Source organism: Rana temporaria (genome assembly GCF_905171775.1).
Source record: "Rana temporaria chromosome 2 unlocalized genomic scaffold, aRanTem1.1 chr2f, whole genome shotgun sequence".
NCBI classification, from domain to species: domain Eukaryota; kingdom Metazoa; phylum Chordata; class Amphibia; order Anura; family Ranidae; genus Rana; species Rana temporaria.
The window spans coordinates 85,323-99,715 of record NW_024404411.1 but is presented as its reverse complement, the minus strand read 5'-3'; the positions used below and the strand labels follow the sequence as shown (position 1 = coordinate 99,715).

The 14,393-nt window shown below is 52.4% G+C and overlaps 1 protein-coding gene across 1 annotated transcript; it reads left to right on the top strand.

The window, feature by feature from the left end:
* The first annotated feature begins 9,963 nt into the window (after positions 1 to 9,963).
* On the top strand, positions 9,964 to 10,914 carry LOC120921565 (olfactory receptor 52E4-like). Its single transcript, XM_040334066.1, has one exon. The coding sequence runs from the start codon at positions 9,964 to 9,966 to the stop codon at positions 10,912 to 10,914; it is 951 nt and encodes a 316-aa protein (XP_040190000.1).
* The last annotated feature ends 3,479 nt before the right edge of the window (positions 10,915 to 14,393 follow it).

Here is a 14,393-nt window from a genome sequence, read left to right as displayed (position 1 = left end):
CTCCTGTCCTCTCCATATGTCCGGTCCTCCTGTCCTCTCCATATGTCCGATCCTCCTGTCCTCTCCATATGTCCGGTCCTCCTGTCCCCTCCATATGTCCGGTCCTTCTGTCCTCTCCATATGTCCGGTCCTCCTGTCCTCTCCATATGTCCGGTCCTCCTGCCCTCTCCATATGTCCGGTCCTCCTGTCCTCTCCATATGTACGGTCCTCCTGTCCTCTCCATATGTCCTGTCCTCCTGTCCTCTCCATATGTCCGGTCCTCCTGTCCTCTCCATATGTCCGGTCCTCCTGTCCTCTCCATATGTCCGGTCCTCCTGCCCTCTCCATATGTCCGGTCCTCCTGTCCTCTCCATATGTACGGTCCTCCTGTCCTCTCCATATGTCCTGTCCTCCTGTCCTCTCCATATGTCCGGTCCTCCTGTCCTCTCCATATGTCCGGTCCTCCTGTCCTCTCCATATGTCCGGTCCTCCTGTCCTCTCCATATGTCCGGTCCTCCTGTCCTCTCCATATGTCCGATCCTCCTGTCCTCTTCATATGTCCGGTCCTCCTGTCCCCTCCATATGTCCGGTCCTTCTGTCCTCTCCATATGTCCGGTCCTCCTGTCCTCTCCATATGTCCGGTCCTCCTGCCCTCTCCATATGTCCGGTCCTCCTGTCCTCTCCATATGTCCGGTCCTCCTGTCCTCTCCATATGTCCGGTCCTCCTGTCCTCTCCATATGTCCGGTCCTCCTGTCCTCTCCATATGTCCGGTCCTCCTGTCCTCTCCATATGTCCGGTCCTCCTGTCCTCTCCATATGTCCGGTCCTCCTGTCCTCTCCATATGTCCGGTCCTCCTGTCCTCTCCATATGTCCGGTCCTCCTGTCCTCTCCATATGTCCGGTCCTCCTGTCCTCTCCATATGTCCGATCCTCCTGTCCTCTCCATATGTCCGGTCCTCCTGTCCCCTCCATATGTCCGGTCCTTCTGTCCTCTCCATATGTCCGGTCCTCCTGTCCTCTCCATATGTCCGGTCCTCCTGCCCTCTCCATATGTCCGGTCCTCCTGTCCTCTCCATATGTACGGTCCTCCTGTCCTCTCCATATGTCCTGTCCTCCTGTCCTCTCCATATGTCCGGTCCTCCTGTCCTCTCCATATGTCCGGTCCTCCTGTCCCCTCCATATGTCCGGTCCCCCTGCCCTCTCCATATGTCCGGTCCTCCTGTCCTCTCCATATGTCCGGTCCTCCTGTCCTCTCCATATGTCCTCCTGTCCTCTCCATATGTCCGGTCCTCTTGTCCTCTCCATATGTCCGGTCCTCCTGTCCCCTCCATATTTCCGGTCCTCCTGTCCTCTCCATATGTCCGGTCCTCCTGTCCCCTCCATATGTCCGGTCCCCCTGCCCTCTCCATATGTCCGGTCCCCCTGCCCTCTCCATATGTCCAGTCCTCCTGTCCTCTCCATATGTCCGGTCCTCCTGTCCTCTCCATATGTCCGGTCCTCCTGTCCTCTCCATATGTCCTCCTGTCCTCTCCATATGTCCGGTCCTCCTGTCCTCTCCATATGTCCGGTCCTCCTGTCCTCTCCATATGTCCGGTCCTCCTGTCCTCTCCATATGTCCTCCTGTCCTCTCCATATGTCCGGTCCTCCTGTCCTCTCCATATGTCCGGTCCTCCTGTCCTCTCCATATGTCCGGTCCTCCTGTCCTCTCCATATGTCCGGTCCTCCTGTCCTCTCCATATGTCCGGTCCTCCTGTCCTCTCCATATGTCCTGTCCTCCTGTCCTCTCCATATGTCCGGTCCTCCTGTCCTCTCCATATGTCCGGTCCTCCTGTCCTCTCCATATGTCCGGTCCTCCTGTCCTCTCCATATGTCCGGTCCTCCTGTCCCCTCCATATGTCCGGTCCTCCTGTCCCCTCCATATGTCCGGTCCTCCTGTCCTCTCCATATGTCCGGTCCTCCTGTCCTCTCCATATGTCCGGTCCTCCTGTCCTCTCCATATGTCCGGTCCTCCTGTCCTCTCCATATGTCCGGTCCTCCTGTCCCCTCCATATGTCCGGTCCTCCTGTCCCCTCCATATGTCCGGTCCTCCTGTCCCCTCCATATGTCCTGTCCTCCTGTCCTCTCCATATGTCCGGTCCTCCTGTCCTCTCCATATGTCAGGTCCTCCTGTCCTCTCCATATGTCCGGTCCTCCTGTCCTCTCCATATGTCCGGTCCTCCTGTCCCCTCCATATGTCCGGTCCTCCTGTCCTCTCCATATGTCCGGTCCTCCTGTCCTCTCCATATGTCCGGTCCTCCTGTCCTCTCCATATGTCCGGTCCTCCTGTCCTCTCCATATGTCCGGTCCTCCTGTCCTCTCCATATGTACGGTCCTCCTGTCCTCTCCATATGTCCTGTCCTCCTGTCCTCTCCATATGTCCGGTCCTCCTGTCCTCTCCATATGTCCGGTCCTCCTGTCCTCTCCATATGTCCGGTCCTCCTGTCCTCTCCATATGTCTGGTCCTCCTGTCCTCTCCATATGTCCGATCCTCCTGTCCTCTCCATATGTCTGGTCCTCCTGTCCTTTCCATATGTCTGGTCCTCCTGTCCTCTCCATATGTCCGGTCCTCCTGTCCCCTCCATATGTCCGGTCCTTCTGTCCTCTCCATATGTCTGGTCCTCCTGTCCTCTCCATATGTCCGGTCCTCCTGTCCCCTCCATATGTCCGGTCCTCCTGTCCCCTCCATATGTCCGGTCCTCCTGTCCTCTCCATATGTCCGGTCCTCCTGTCCTCTCCATATGTCCGGTCCTCCTGTCCTCTCCATATGTCCGGTCCTCCTGTCCTCTCCATATGTCCGGTCCTCCTGTCCTCTCCATATGTCCGGTCCTCCTGTCCTCTCCATATGTCCGGTCCTCCTGTCCTCTCCATATGTACGGTCCTCCTGTCCTCTCCATATGTCCTGTCCTCCTGTCCTCTCCATATGTCCGGTCCTCCTGTCCTCTCCATATGTCCGGTCCTCCTGTCCCCTCCATATGTCCGGTCCCCCTGCCCTCTCCATATGTCCGGTCCTCCTGTCCTCTCCATATGTCCGGTCCTCCTGTCCTCTCCATATGTCCTCCTGTCCTCTCCATATGTCCGGTCCTCTTGTCCTCTCCATATGTCCGGTCCTCCTGTCCCCTCCATATGTCTGGTCCTCCTGTCCCCTCCATATGTCCGGTCCTCCTGTCCTCTCCATATGTCCTCCTGTCCTCTCCATATGTCCTCCTGTCCTCTCCATATGTCCGGTCCTCTTGTCCTCTCCATATGTCTGGTCCTCCTGTCCCCTCCATATGTCCGGTCCTCCTGTCCCCTCCATATGTCCGGTCCTCCTGTCCCCTCCATATGTCCGGTCCTCCTGTCCTCTACATATGTCCTGTCCTCCTGTCCTCTCCATATGTCCAGTCCTCCTGTCCTCTCCATATGTCCTCCTGTCCTCTCCATATGTCCTCCTGTCCTCTCCATATGTCCTCCTGTCCCCTCCATATGTCCGGTCCTCCTGTCCTCTCCATATGTCCAGTCCTCCTGTCCTCTCCATATGTCCTCCTGTCCTCCATATGTCCGGTCCTCCTGTCCTCTCCATATGTCCTGTCCTCCTGTCCTCTCCATATGTCCTCCTGTCCTCTCCATATGTCCGGTCCTCCTGTCCTCTCCATATGTCCAGTCCTCCTGTCCTCTCCATATGTCCTCCTGTCCTCTCCATATGTCCAGTCCTCCTGTCCTCTCCATATGTCCTCCTGTCCTCTCCATATGTCCGGTCCTCTTGTCCTTCTGTCCTGTCCCCCTGTTCTGTCTCGTTGTCCTGTCCATATGCTGGCAATCTCCATTGTCTCCATCTTATGGCCTACAAAAAAAAAAACTTGTTCCTGACTTTTGGCCCTTTTAGGAGACACGGGTGACATTACCAAACCTCACCAGTGCCTCCTGGGTTAGCTGGCCACTGGCCAATCCTACAAGAATGCCCCATGCAATGGACTGGAGTAAATTCTTATGGGATTTTCAGCACCTAGATTTTCCAGCCGTGAAGATGTCACCCGTACCTCCTAGGTCCACCAGAAGCTGCCTGTACCTCCTAGGTCCACCAGAAGCTGCCTGTACCTCCTAGGTCCACCAGAAGCTGCCTGTACCTCCTGGGGGCTCCAGAAGCTGCCCATACCTCCTAGGTGCACCAGAATCTGCCCATACCTCCTGGCTACTCCAGAAGCTGCCCATACCTCCTGGGTGCACCAGAAGCTGCCCGTACCTCCTGGGTGCACCAGAAGCTGCCCATACCTCCTGGGTGCACCAGAAGCTGCCCGTACCTCCTAGGTGCTCCAGAAGCTGCACGTACCTCCTGGGTGCTCCAGAAGCTGCCCATACCTCCTGGGTGCACCAGAAGCTGCCCATACCTCCTGGGTGCTCCAGAAGCTGCACGTACCTCCTGGGTGCTCCAGAAGCTGCCTGTACCTCCTAGGTGCACCAGAAGCTGCCCGTACCTTCTGGGTACACCAGAAGCTGCCTGTACCTCCTGGGTGCTCCAGAAGCTGCCCAAAACCTCCTGGGTGCTCCAGAAGCTGTCCGTGCCTCCTGGGTGCACCAGAAGCTGCCCGTACCTCCTGGGTACACCAGAAGCTGCCTGTACCTCCTGGGGGCTCCAGAAGCTGCCCATACCTCCTAGGTGCACCAGAATCTGCCCATACCTCCTGGCTACTCCAGAAGCTGCCCATACCTCCTGGGTGCACCAGAAGCTGCCCGTACCTCCTGGGTGCACCAGAAGCTGCCCATACCTCCTGGGTGCACCAGAAGCTGCCCGTACCTCCTAGGTGCTCCAGAAGCTGCACGTACCTCCTGGGTGCTCCAGAAGCTGCCTGTACCTCCTAGGTGCACCAGAAGCTGCCCGTACCTCCTGGGTACACCAGAAGCTGCCTGTACCTCCTGGGTGCTCCAGAAGCTGCCCAAAACCTCCTGGGTGCTCCAGAAGCTGCCTGTACCTCCTAGGTGCACCAGAAGCTGCCCGTACCTCCTGGGTACACCAGAAGCTGCCTGTACCTCCTGGGTGCTCCAGAAGCTGCCCAAAACCTCCTGGGTGCTCCAGAAGCTGCCCGTGCCTCCTGGGTGCACCAGAAGCTGCCCGTACCTCCTGGGTACACCAGAAGCTGCCTGTACCTCCTGGGTGCTCCAGAAGCTGCCCGTACCTCCTGGGTGCTCCAGAAGCTGCCTGTACCTCCTGGGTGCTCCAGAAGCTGCCTGTACCTCCTGGGTGCTCCAGAAGCTGCCCGTACCTCCTAGGTGCACCAGAAGCTGCCCGTACCTCCTAGGTGCTCCAGAAGCTGCCCGTACCTCCTGGGTGCTCCAGAAGCTGCCTGTACCTCCTAGGTGCACCAGAAGCTGCCCGTACCTCCTGGGTGCTCCAGAAGCTGCCTGTACCTCCTAGGTGCACCAGAAGCTGCCTGTACCTCCTGGGTGCTCCAGAAGCTGCCCGTACCTCCTGGGTGCTCCAGAAGCTGCCTGTACCTCCTGGGTGCTCCAGAAGCTGCCTGTACCTCCTGGGTGCTCCAGAAGCTGCCTGTACCTCCTGGGTGCTCCAGAAGCTGCCCGTACCTCCTAGGTGCACCAGAAGCTGCCCGTACCTCCTAGGTGCTCCAGAAGCTGCCCGTACCTCCTGGGTGCTCCAGAAGCTGCCTGTACCTCCTAGGTGCACCAGAAGCTGCCCGTACCTCCTGGGTGCTCCAGAAGCTGCCCGTACCTCCTAGGTGCTCCAGAAGCTGCCCGTACCTCCTGGGTGCTCCAGAAGCTGCCTGTACCTCCTAGGTGCACCAGAAGCTGCCCATACCTCCTGGGTGCTCCAGAAGCTGCCTGTACCTCCTGGGTGCTCCAGAAGCTGCCCATACCTCCTGGATGCTCCAGAAGCTGCCCATACCTCCTGGATGCTCCATTCAGGTCATCCCTCTGAATCACCAGAGGAAGTCAGAAGACATTCCTCTATGGTTTTCTGGGTCACCTGGGAAGCGAGCCAGTTGAATGCTGTTGCCCCATGTGACTCTGGCAGCCATCTTGGGTCAAGCAGAACCTATTTAAGGATCTGCCTCCCGGTTTTGGTGCGCTTTATATGAGTGCAGAGGTTTATCTGCCACACAGCAAACAAGACTTTTGCCTTGGGTGGCATTCTTCAGGGGTGGCGGCACCGCCCACCAGGCAGAAGGGACACTATCAACAGTGGCGTCACTACGGGGGTGTAGTGACACAGCTGAAGCTGCCGATACTCCGGTGACGGCACCCGTGGTCTCCTCTTCACCTGGACTCCGCCCCTTCTAGATGCCACACCTGAGATCGCCCCGCCCAGCAGTGAGGTGAAGGGGAGCGGAGGGGACATTACATCGCTCAGGACTGACAGGGAAGAAGAGGGACTGCCTGGGGTCGGCTCTGCTCTGCCTCCTGCTGCAGGTGAGTGGTGACCTCCAATGTCCAATCCCAGGCCTGGAGAATGGAGACCGACCAGCTGGTGTGCATTCAGTCCTAGGGACACCTACCTGCAGTCCCTGGACAGCTATATACTCTACTGCCTTATCAGCCCTGAAACACTGCTCTATGGACACCTACCCTTCTCTATACTACCTACTGCACTATGGACACCTACCCTTCTCTATGCTACCTACTGCTCTATGGACACCCACCCTTCTCTATACTACCTACTGCTCTATGGACACCTACCATTCTCTATACTACCTACTGCTCTATGGACACCTACCCTTCTCTATACTACCTACTGCTCTATGGACACCTACCCTTCTCTATGCAACCTACTGCACTATGGACACCTACTCTCTCTATACTACCTACTGCACTATGGACACCTACCCTTCTCTATACTATCCACTGCTCTATGGACACCTACACTTCTCTATACTACCTACTGCTCTATGGACACCTACCCTTCTCTATACTACCTACTGCTCTATGGACACCTACCCTTCTCTATGCAACCTACTGCACAATGGACACCTACCCTTCTCTATGCTACCTACTGCACTATGGACACCTACCCTTCTCTATACTACCCACTGCTCTATGGACACCTACCCTTCTCTATACTACCTACTGCACTATGGACACCTACCATTCTCTATACTACCCACTGCTCTATGGACACCTACCATTCTCTATACTACCTACTGCTCTATGGACACCCACCCTTCTCTATACTACCTACTGCTCTATGGACACCTACCATTCTCTATACTACCCACTGCTCTATGGACACCTACCATTCTCTATACTACCTACTGCTCTATGAACACCTACCCTTCCCTATACTACCTACTGCTCTATGAACACCTACCCTTCCCTATACTACCTACTGCTCTATGGACACCTACCCTTCCCTATACTACCTACTGCTCTATGAACACCCACCCTTCTCTATACTACCTACTGCTCTATGGACACCTACCCTTCTCTATACTACCTACTGCTCTATGGACACCTACCCTTGTCTATACTACCTACTGCTCTATGGACACCTACCCTTCTCTATACTACCCATTGCTCTATGGACACCTACCCTTCTCTATGCTACCTACTGCACTATGGACACCTACCCTTCCCTATACTACCTACTGCTCTATGGACACCTACCCTTCTCTATGCTACCTACTGCTCTATGGACACCTACCCTTCTCTATGCTACCTACTGCACTATGGACACCTACCCTTCTATATGCTACCTACTGCACTATGGACACCTACCCTTCTCTATGCTACCTACTGCACTATGGACACCTACCCTCTCTATACTACCTACTGCACTATGGACACCTACCCTTCTCTATACTACCCACTGCTCTATGGACACCTACCCTTCTCTATGCTACCTACTGCACTATGGACACCTACTCTCTCTATACTACCTACTGCACTATGGACACCTACCCTTCTCTATACTACCCACTGCTCTATGGACACCTACACTTCTCTATACTACCTACTGCACTATGGACACCTACCCTTCTCTATACTACCCACTGCTCTATGGACACCTACCCTTCTCTATACTACCTACTGCACTATGGACACCTACTCTCTCTATACTACCTACTGCTCTATGGACACCTACCCTTCCCTATACTACCTACTGCTCTATGGACACCTACCCTTCCCTATACTACCTACTGCTCTATGGACACCTACCCTTCTCTATGCTACCTACTGCTCTATGGACACCTACCCTTCTCTATGCTACCTACTGCACTATGGACACCTACCCTTCTCTATGCTACCTACTGCACTATGGACACCTACCCTTCTCTATGCTACCTACTGCACTATGGACACCTACCCTCTCTATACTACTCACTGCTCTATGGACACCTACCCTTCTCTATACTACCTACTGCTCTATGGACACCTACCCTTCTCTATGCTACCTACTGCACTATGGACACCTACCCTTCTCTATGCTACCTACTGCACTATGGACACCTACCCTTCTCTATGCTACCTACTGCACTATGGACACCTACCCTCTCTATACTACCTACTGCACTATGGACACCTACCATTCTCTATACTACTCACTGCTCTATGGACACCTACCCTTCTCTATGCTACCTACTGCACTATGGACACCTACCCTTCTCTATGCTATCTACTGCCTTATGGACACCTACCCTTCTCTATGCTATCTACTGCCTTATGGACACCTACCCTTCTCTATGCTACCCACTGCACTATGGACACCTACCCTTCTCTATGCTACCTACTGCTCTATAGACACCTATCCTTCTCTATACTACCTACTGCACTATTGATATTTACCCTTCTCTATACTATCCACTGCTCTATGGACACCTACCCTTCCCTATACTACCTACTGCTCTATGGACACCTACCCTTCTCTATACTATCTACTGCTCTATGGACACCTACCCTTCCCTATACTACCTACTGCTCTATGGACACCTACCCTCCTCTATACTATCTACTGCTCTATGGACACCTACCCTTCTCTATTCTAACTATTGCCCTATGGACACCTACCTTTCTATAGTTTACTTCCTGCTTTATTGGAAACTACCCTGTCATTAGCTTCTCATCTTTTGAACACCTACCACCCATCTCTGTATTAGCTACTGCCTTTTGGATACCCTCCTTACTAAATATTATCTTCTGTCCTATGGACACCTACCCAACTCTGTATTAGGCATTGACTTATGGGACTTGAGCTGTGGGAATGTGAGTGTCCGATGTTGTTTTCTTTTTGGGGGGGGGGAGAGAGAACCTCCTGTGTAGTATGGGGGGTATAGAAGACCCCCTCTCTCACCCCCTCTCTTTCTCTCAACCCCCTCTGCCTCTTCCCCCCTCTCAACCCCCTCTCTCTCACCGCCTCTCTTACCCTACTTCATCACCCCCCTCTCTCTCTCCCACCAACTCTGAAGAGGTGGGGCTCTAATAGGAGGAGGTGGAGCCTTAAGAGGAAGGGATGGAGTTTATTCAATGTAGGGATGGATCATAAACAGGAAGGGGTGGGGAAAATTTAGATGGGGATGCCCGATTTTAGTCTTGCCTGGGGCAGCACAAAACTAAAATAAACCGCTGTATGTGTGGGTAGTGTAGGGAAAGGCATCCCGCCTGTTAGGGGACAGTACTAGCGGTAGGGAAAGGTTCCCCGCCTGTTAGGGGACAGTACTAGCGGTAGGGAAAGGTTCCCGATGAGCAGGAAAAGTGTAGGGTCACATCTCTATTAGACATCTTCCTGATTGGGCAGGAAATAGCCAGGACACATTCTGTCCACAGATGTCATCTCTCTGGCTGGAGCCCACTCTGTTCAAATAAATGTTTTTGGTTTGGGGTACACTTTTGGGTTTGCGTGGTTACTGTCACTCTAAATCACATGCCGGTTCCAAATTGTAGGTCATTGGTGGACCTTTACCATCACCGAGGATGCTCATTCTTGACTTATTTTCCATGCAGGCAACCGGATTACCCAGGAAATGTGGAACTCCACCAGTTTCCACCCCGATTATTTCCTCCTGATTGGAATTCCTGTCCTGGAGGACTCACATCTCCTGATCTCCATCCCGTTCTCCATCATGTATGTTTTGGCACTTTTGGGAAACTCTACGTTAATATTGGTCATCTCAACCAATGAGATTCTTCACCAGCCAATGTATATCTTCCTGATGATGTTGGCATTCTGTGACACCCTCTTGAGCTCTTCTACCGTCCCGAAGACCCTCAGCATCTTCTGGTTTGATTCTCATGAGATCTCCTTCAATGGATGCCTCATTGAAGTGTTCTTCATCCATTTCACTTTCGGCATTGAATCATCCATTCTGCTCCTTATGGCCTATGACCGTTACTGCGCCATCTGCCACCCTTTAACATACGCTACCACCCTCACCAACTCCTTCATAGCCAAGGCAACCACGTTAGCTGTTTTCAGAGTTTTCAGCATGGCGGTGCCGTTTGTCTTTCTACTTAAGAGATTACCTTTCAAGCAAAGCAACGTGATAGAGCACACCTACTGTGAGCACATGTCGGTGGCCAAGCTGGCTACCGCCGACATATTAATCAATACGGTGTACGGGCTGATGACAATTTTTACTTCCCCCGGTGCAGACATGATCCTTATTGTACTGTCCTATGCTGCAATAATCTCAGCAGTTCTGAGGCTCCCATCCTCCGAGGATCGGTTCAAGGCCTTCAATACATGCGTGTCTCACATCTGTGTGATCGTTCTCTTCTACATCCCGGCCTTCTTTTCTTTTATAGCTCATAGAGTCGGCCACAAGTACATTTCTCTGCAGTTCCACATCATTTTCGCTAACCTCTATGTCCTAATCCCACCAATGATGAACCCGATCATCTACGGAGTAAGAATGAAAGAAATACGGGAGCGGACGCTTGTTATATTTTCCAGACTGACTGGTAATAGACAATGAGTGGTGACCTTCCTCCAAGATTGCTGGGGACAAAGAGGTGATTCTTATCTCAAGCTTATTGTATACATGGGAGAGAGAAAATTCCTCAATATTACATCTTTAGCACTAATCCGCCCCTAAGGAGCCGCTGGTCAGGGGAGGGCTGGCAACCTTAGGCCTGGGGGCAGGTTCAGTCAATTGGCCCATTGAACTGCTGAATCAGCTCACCATCCATGGCCCATCTGGTTTTTCAATGCAGCCTTACCAGTGCAGTCAACTCCAGTGCCCATCAATGCAGCCTGATAACTGGGGCAGGTTACATGTGGTGTATGGGGGTGGTGGGGGGTCAGCTATGGTGTCAGGGTCTCTCACCACAGTGATCTCAGCAGGTCCTTGCCAACTTCCTAGACCAGAATAAAAAAAATGGTAGCGGGCAGCGGCTGCCGGCCATAAGTCAGGGTGGCCTGGGAGGCAATTGCCACCCTTACCCCCCCGGCCCAGCCCTCCTCTGCCGCTGGTTAAGATGGGTCCTCTGTTCATGGCCTTGACCTTCTCAAAGACCTCAGCACCTCTGACCACCAGGCTTTGTATACAAACACCCAGCATCACTGAGGAGTTCCTGACAGCAATACTGTACCCACTAATAATGCTAAGGAAAGCAAACACCAATGCAATTTGAAAAAATAACTAATTTAATACAGTGCATTGTCATAAAATGTATTTGGTGAAGGCAGGTAGACATAAAATGTGAATTAATAATAGTGATAATATTACACTTAGTATTTCGAAAATGTAGCAATAAAGACAAGGTATAAGGTGACACTTGCCGCCCAGATTAAAATAAACAGTAACAACGCCACCTGAAGTGCAACAGTGAGCAGTAAGAGACTTGAACTACTGTACAAACCACCGGAGCCATACTGCACTAACAGGGGCTATGCTAGGCCTAAAACCGTCTGGTAAGCACTTTCAGGAGTCGGGAGGTCAAGGAAAGGGTATAGGGAGATAGCAGTGGTTTGCATGCAGCTTACATGAGAGGGGCATTCCTTGAGATGTTTTCTTCTGCCGGCTATAGGTTGGGGCCCTTTAAGAAGCTTTGGTGCACTTAACGACTGTCATGATGATCGTGCATGCAGTTAAGTCCTATAAGGCTGGTATAGTCCACACTGTTGCACTCGACTCAAAACGACCAGAGCAGCCTGTGTAAAATCTTCTTCTCATGCTGGCTGTGCTGCGGCTTTGTGTGAAACTTTCCCGCCCACTCACCCCTGGCTTCCTGGCAGCAGACTAGAGGAGCAAAGCAGGAAGCAGGAGAGCTCCCTGATTGGTCCTCTACTCGGTCCAATAGTCCAATCCAATCCTCTTTTGAGAAGGCATAATGCTCTTTTTTGCACTTTAGCGCAATACATTTACTTCATATGGTGGGTTTACAACCAGGGATATTTCTTGGGGGGGGGGGGGTTTATTTCAAACGTTTATGCCTCTTTATATCATGGTTGCAAGTTCTTTTTGTCTGTGAATTAGTAGGGGTGCTCTATACTTCATAGTCATTCACATAGGGAGGTGTGTTATCTGGGGGGCCCCCTTATTATTAAGGAGGGGCTTCCAGATTCCTATAACCTCCCCCCCCCCCACCAACAGACCCCTACAACCACTGGCCAGGGTTGTGGGGATGAGGCCCTTGTTTGGCTCCTATTGGTTTCAATTAGGTTACAAACTTCTTTGAATCCCCTCTGTTTACTATCTGTCAGGACCTGGACTTGAACCTGGGACCTCATCTGTGTCTGGCAGTGAACCTTCTCACTGAGCTATCTGGGATGCTGGACAGCTCCCTGTCTCATCTGCTGGACAAACCCATCTGATCCATTGAACATTCCTGCCTTGTGTCTTGATTGTCTTGAACCTTGAACCCCTTGCTCCTCCCACAGACTTCCTATAAAAGCCTTGTCTCTGCACTTCCTCTTTGCCAGGTTATTGTGCCTTCCCAGCCAGTGCCTTGCGATTTGTTTGCTCTGCTGCCATTGTATCTGCAACCACCTGTGTTTGACCCTCGGCCTGTTCCTGGACTTCTCTATTGCCTGATCCCAATCTGCAACCACCTGTGTTTGACCCTTGGCCTGTTCCTGGACTTCTCTATTGCCTGATCCCAATCTGCAACCACCTGTGTTTGACCCTCGGCCTGTTCCTGGACTTCTCTATTGCCTGATCCCAATCTGCAACCACCTGTGTTTGACCCTCGGCCTGTTCCTGGACTTCTCTATTGCTTGATCCCAATCTGCAACCACCTGTGTTTGACCCTTGGCCTGTTCCTGGACTTCTCTATTGCCTGATCCCAATCTGCAACCACCTGTGTTTGACCCTCGGCCTGTTCCTGGACTACTCTACTGCCTGTATACCTGTTCTGTCACTGCTATAGCAATTTGGCCTCTGAGCCTGACTCCAGACCGTGACACTACCATATGTGTCAATAAACATTCTTTTTGAGAAAAATAAAAAAAAACTTCTTTGAAGTTCTTCGAACCCCTGCCAAACCGAACCCAGGGCAGCTTGGCTCATTTACAAAAAAATACAACTTCACTGGGGGGTGATTTGGGGGGTATTTGTACTGGAGGGTGATTTAGGGGGTATTTGTACTGGGGGGTTTCCTCGAACCTCCCATTTCAGGGTTCCTCCATAGTAGGAAGGGATTTCTCGAACCTCCCATCTCATGGTACCTCCCATCTCAGGGTTCCTCCATAGTAGGAAGGGTTTCCTCAAACCTTTCATCTCAGGGTTCCTCCATAGGTAGGGAGGGCTTCCGCAAACCTCTCATTTGATGGTGCCTCCCATCTCAGGGTTCCTCCATAGGTAGGGAGGGCTTACTCGAGCCTCCCATCTCATGGCGCCTCCCATCTCAGGGTTCCTCCATAGGTAGGGAGGGCTTACTCGAGCCTCCCATCTCATGGTGCCTCCCATCTCAGGGTTCCTCCATAGGTAGGGAGGGCTTACTCAAGCCTCCCATCTCATTGTTCCTCCCATCTCATGGTACCTCCCATCTCAGGGTTCCTCCATAGGTAAGGAGGACTTACTCAAGCCTCCCATCTCATGGTGCCTGCATAGTTCCAGGTTCAACGCAATTTGTCATGACTGCAAAATTGGCATTCTGGCCACCACTGTATGGGGGGGGGGCTGATTTTTCCAAAAGGATTGTCCCATGACCTCCTGATGGACTAATCTTAATAGGGGTTCCTTGGGACCTGAAAAAAAGTTTATGGGTTCCTTTGGGGTAAAAAGGTTGAGAAAAGCTGGCGTAGGCCTTAAAATTATAAATGTACTTTGACGTTTCATGACCACAGTTGACGTATCTACAGTACAAATGCTGGGTAACCCCAAAACCTTCAAGTTTGGTTGCAGGGTCAGATGTGCAAGTAGTCAAGTTTGAAGGGGTATCCAGCTTGGTTTACAAATGGTGGTTATGGCGCTGGAGAGGAAGGGAAGAAGAAGAGTTTGAGGTTGGAGAG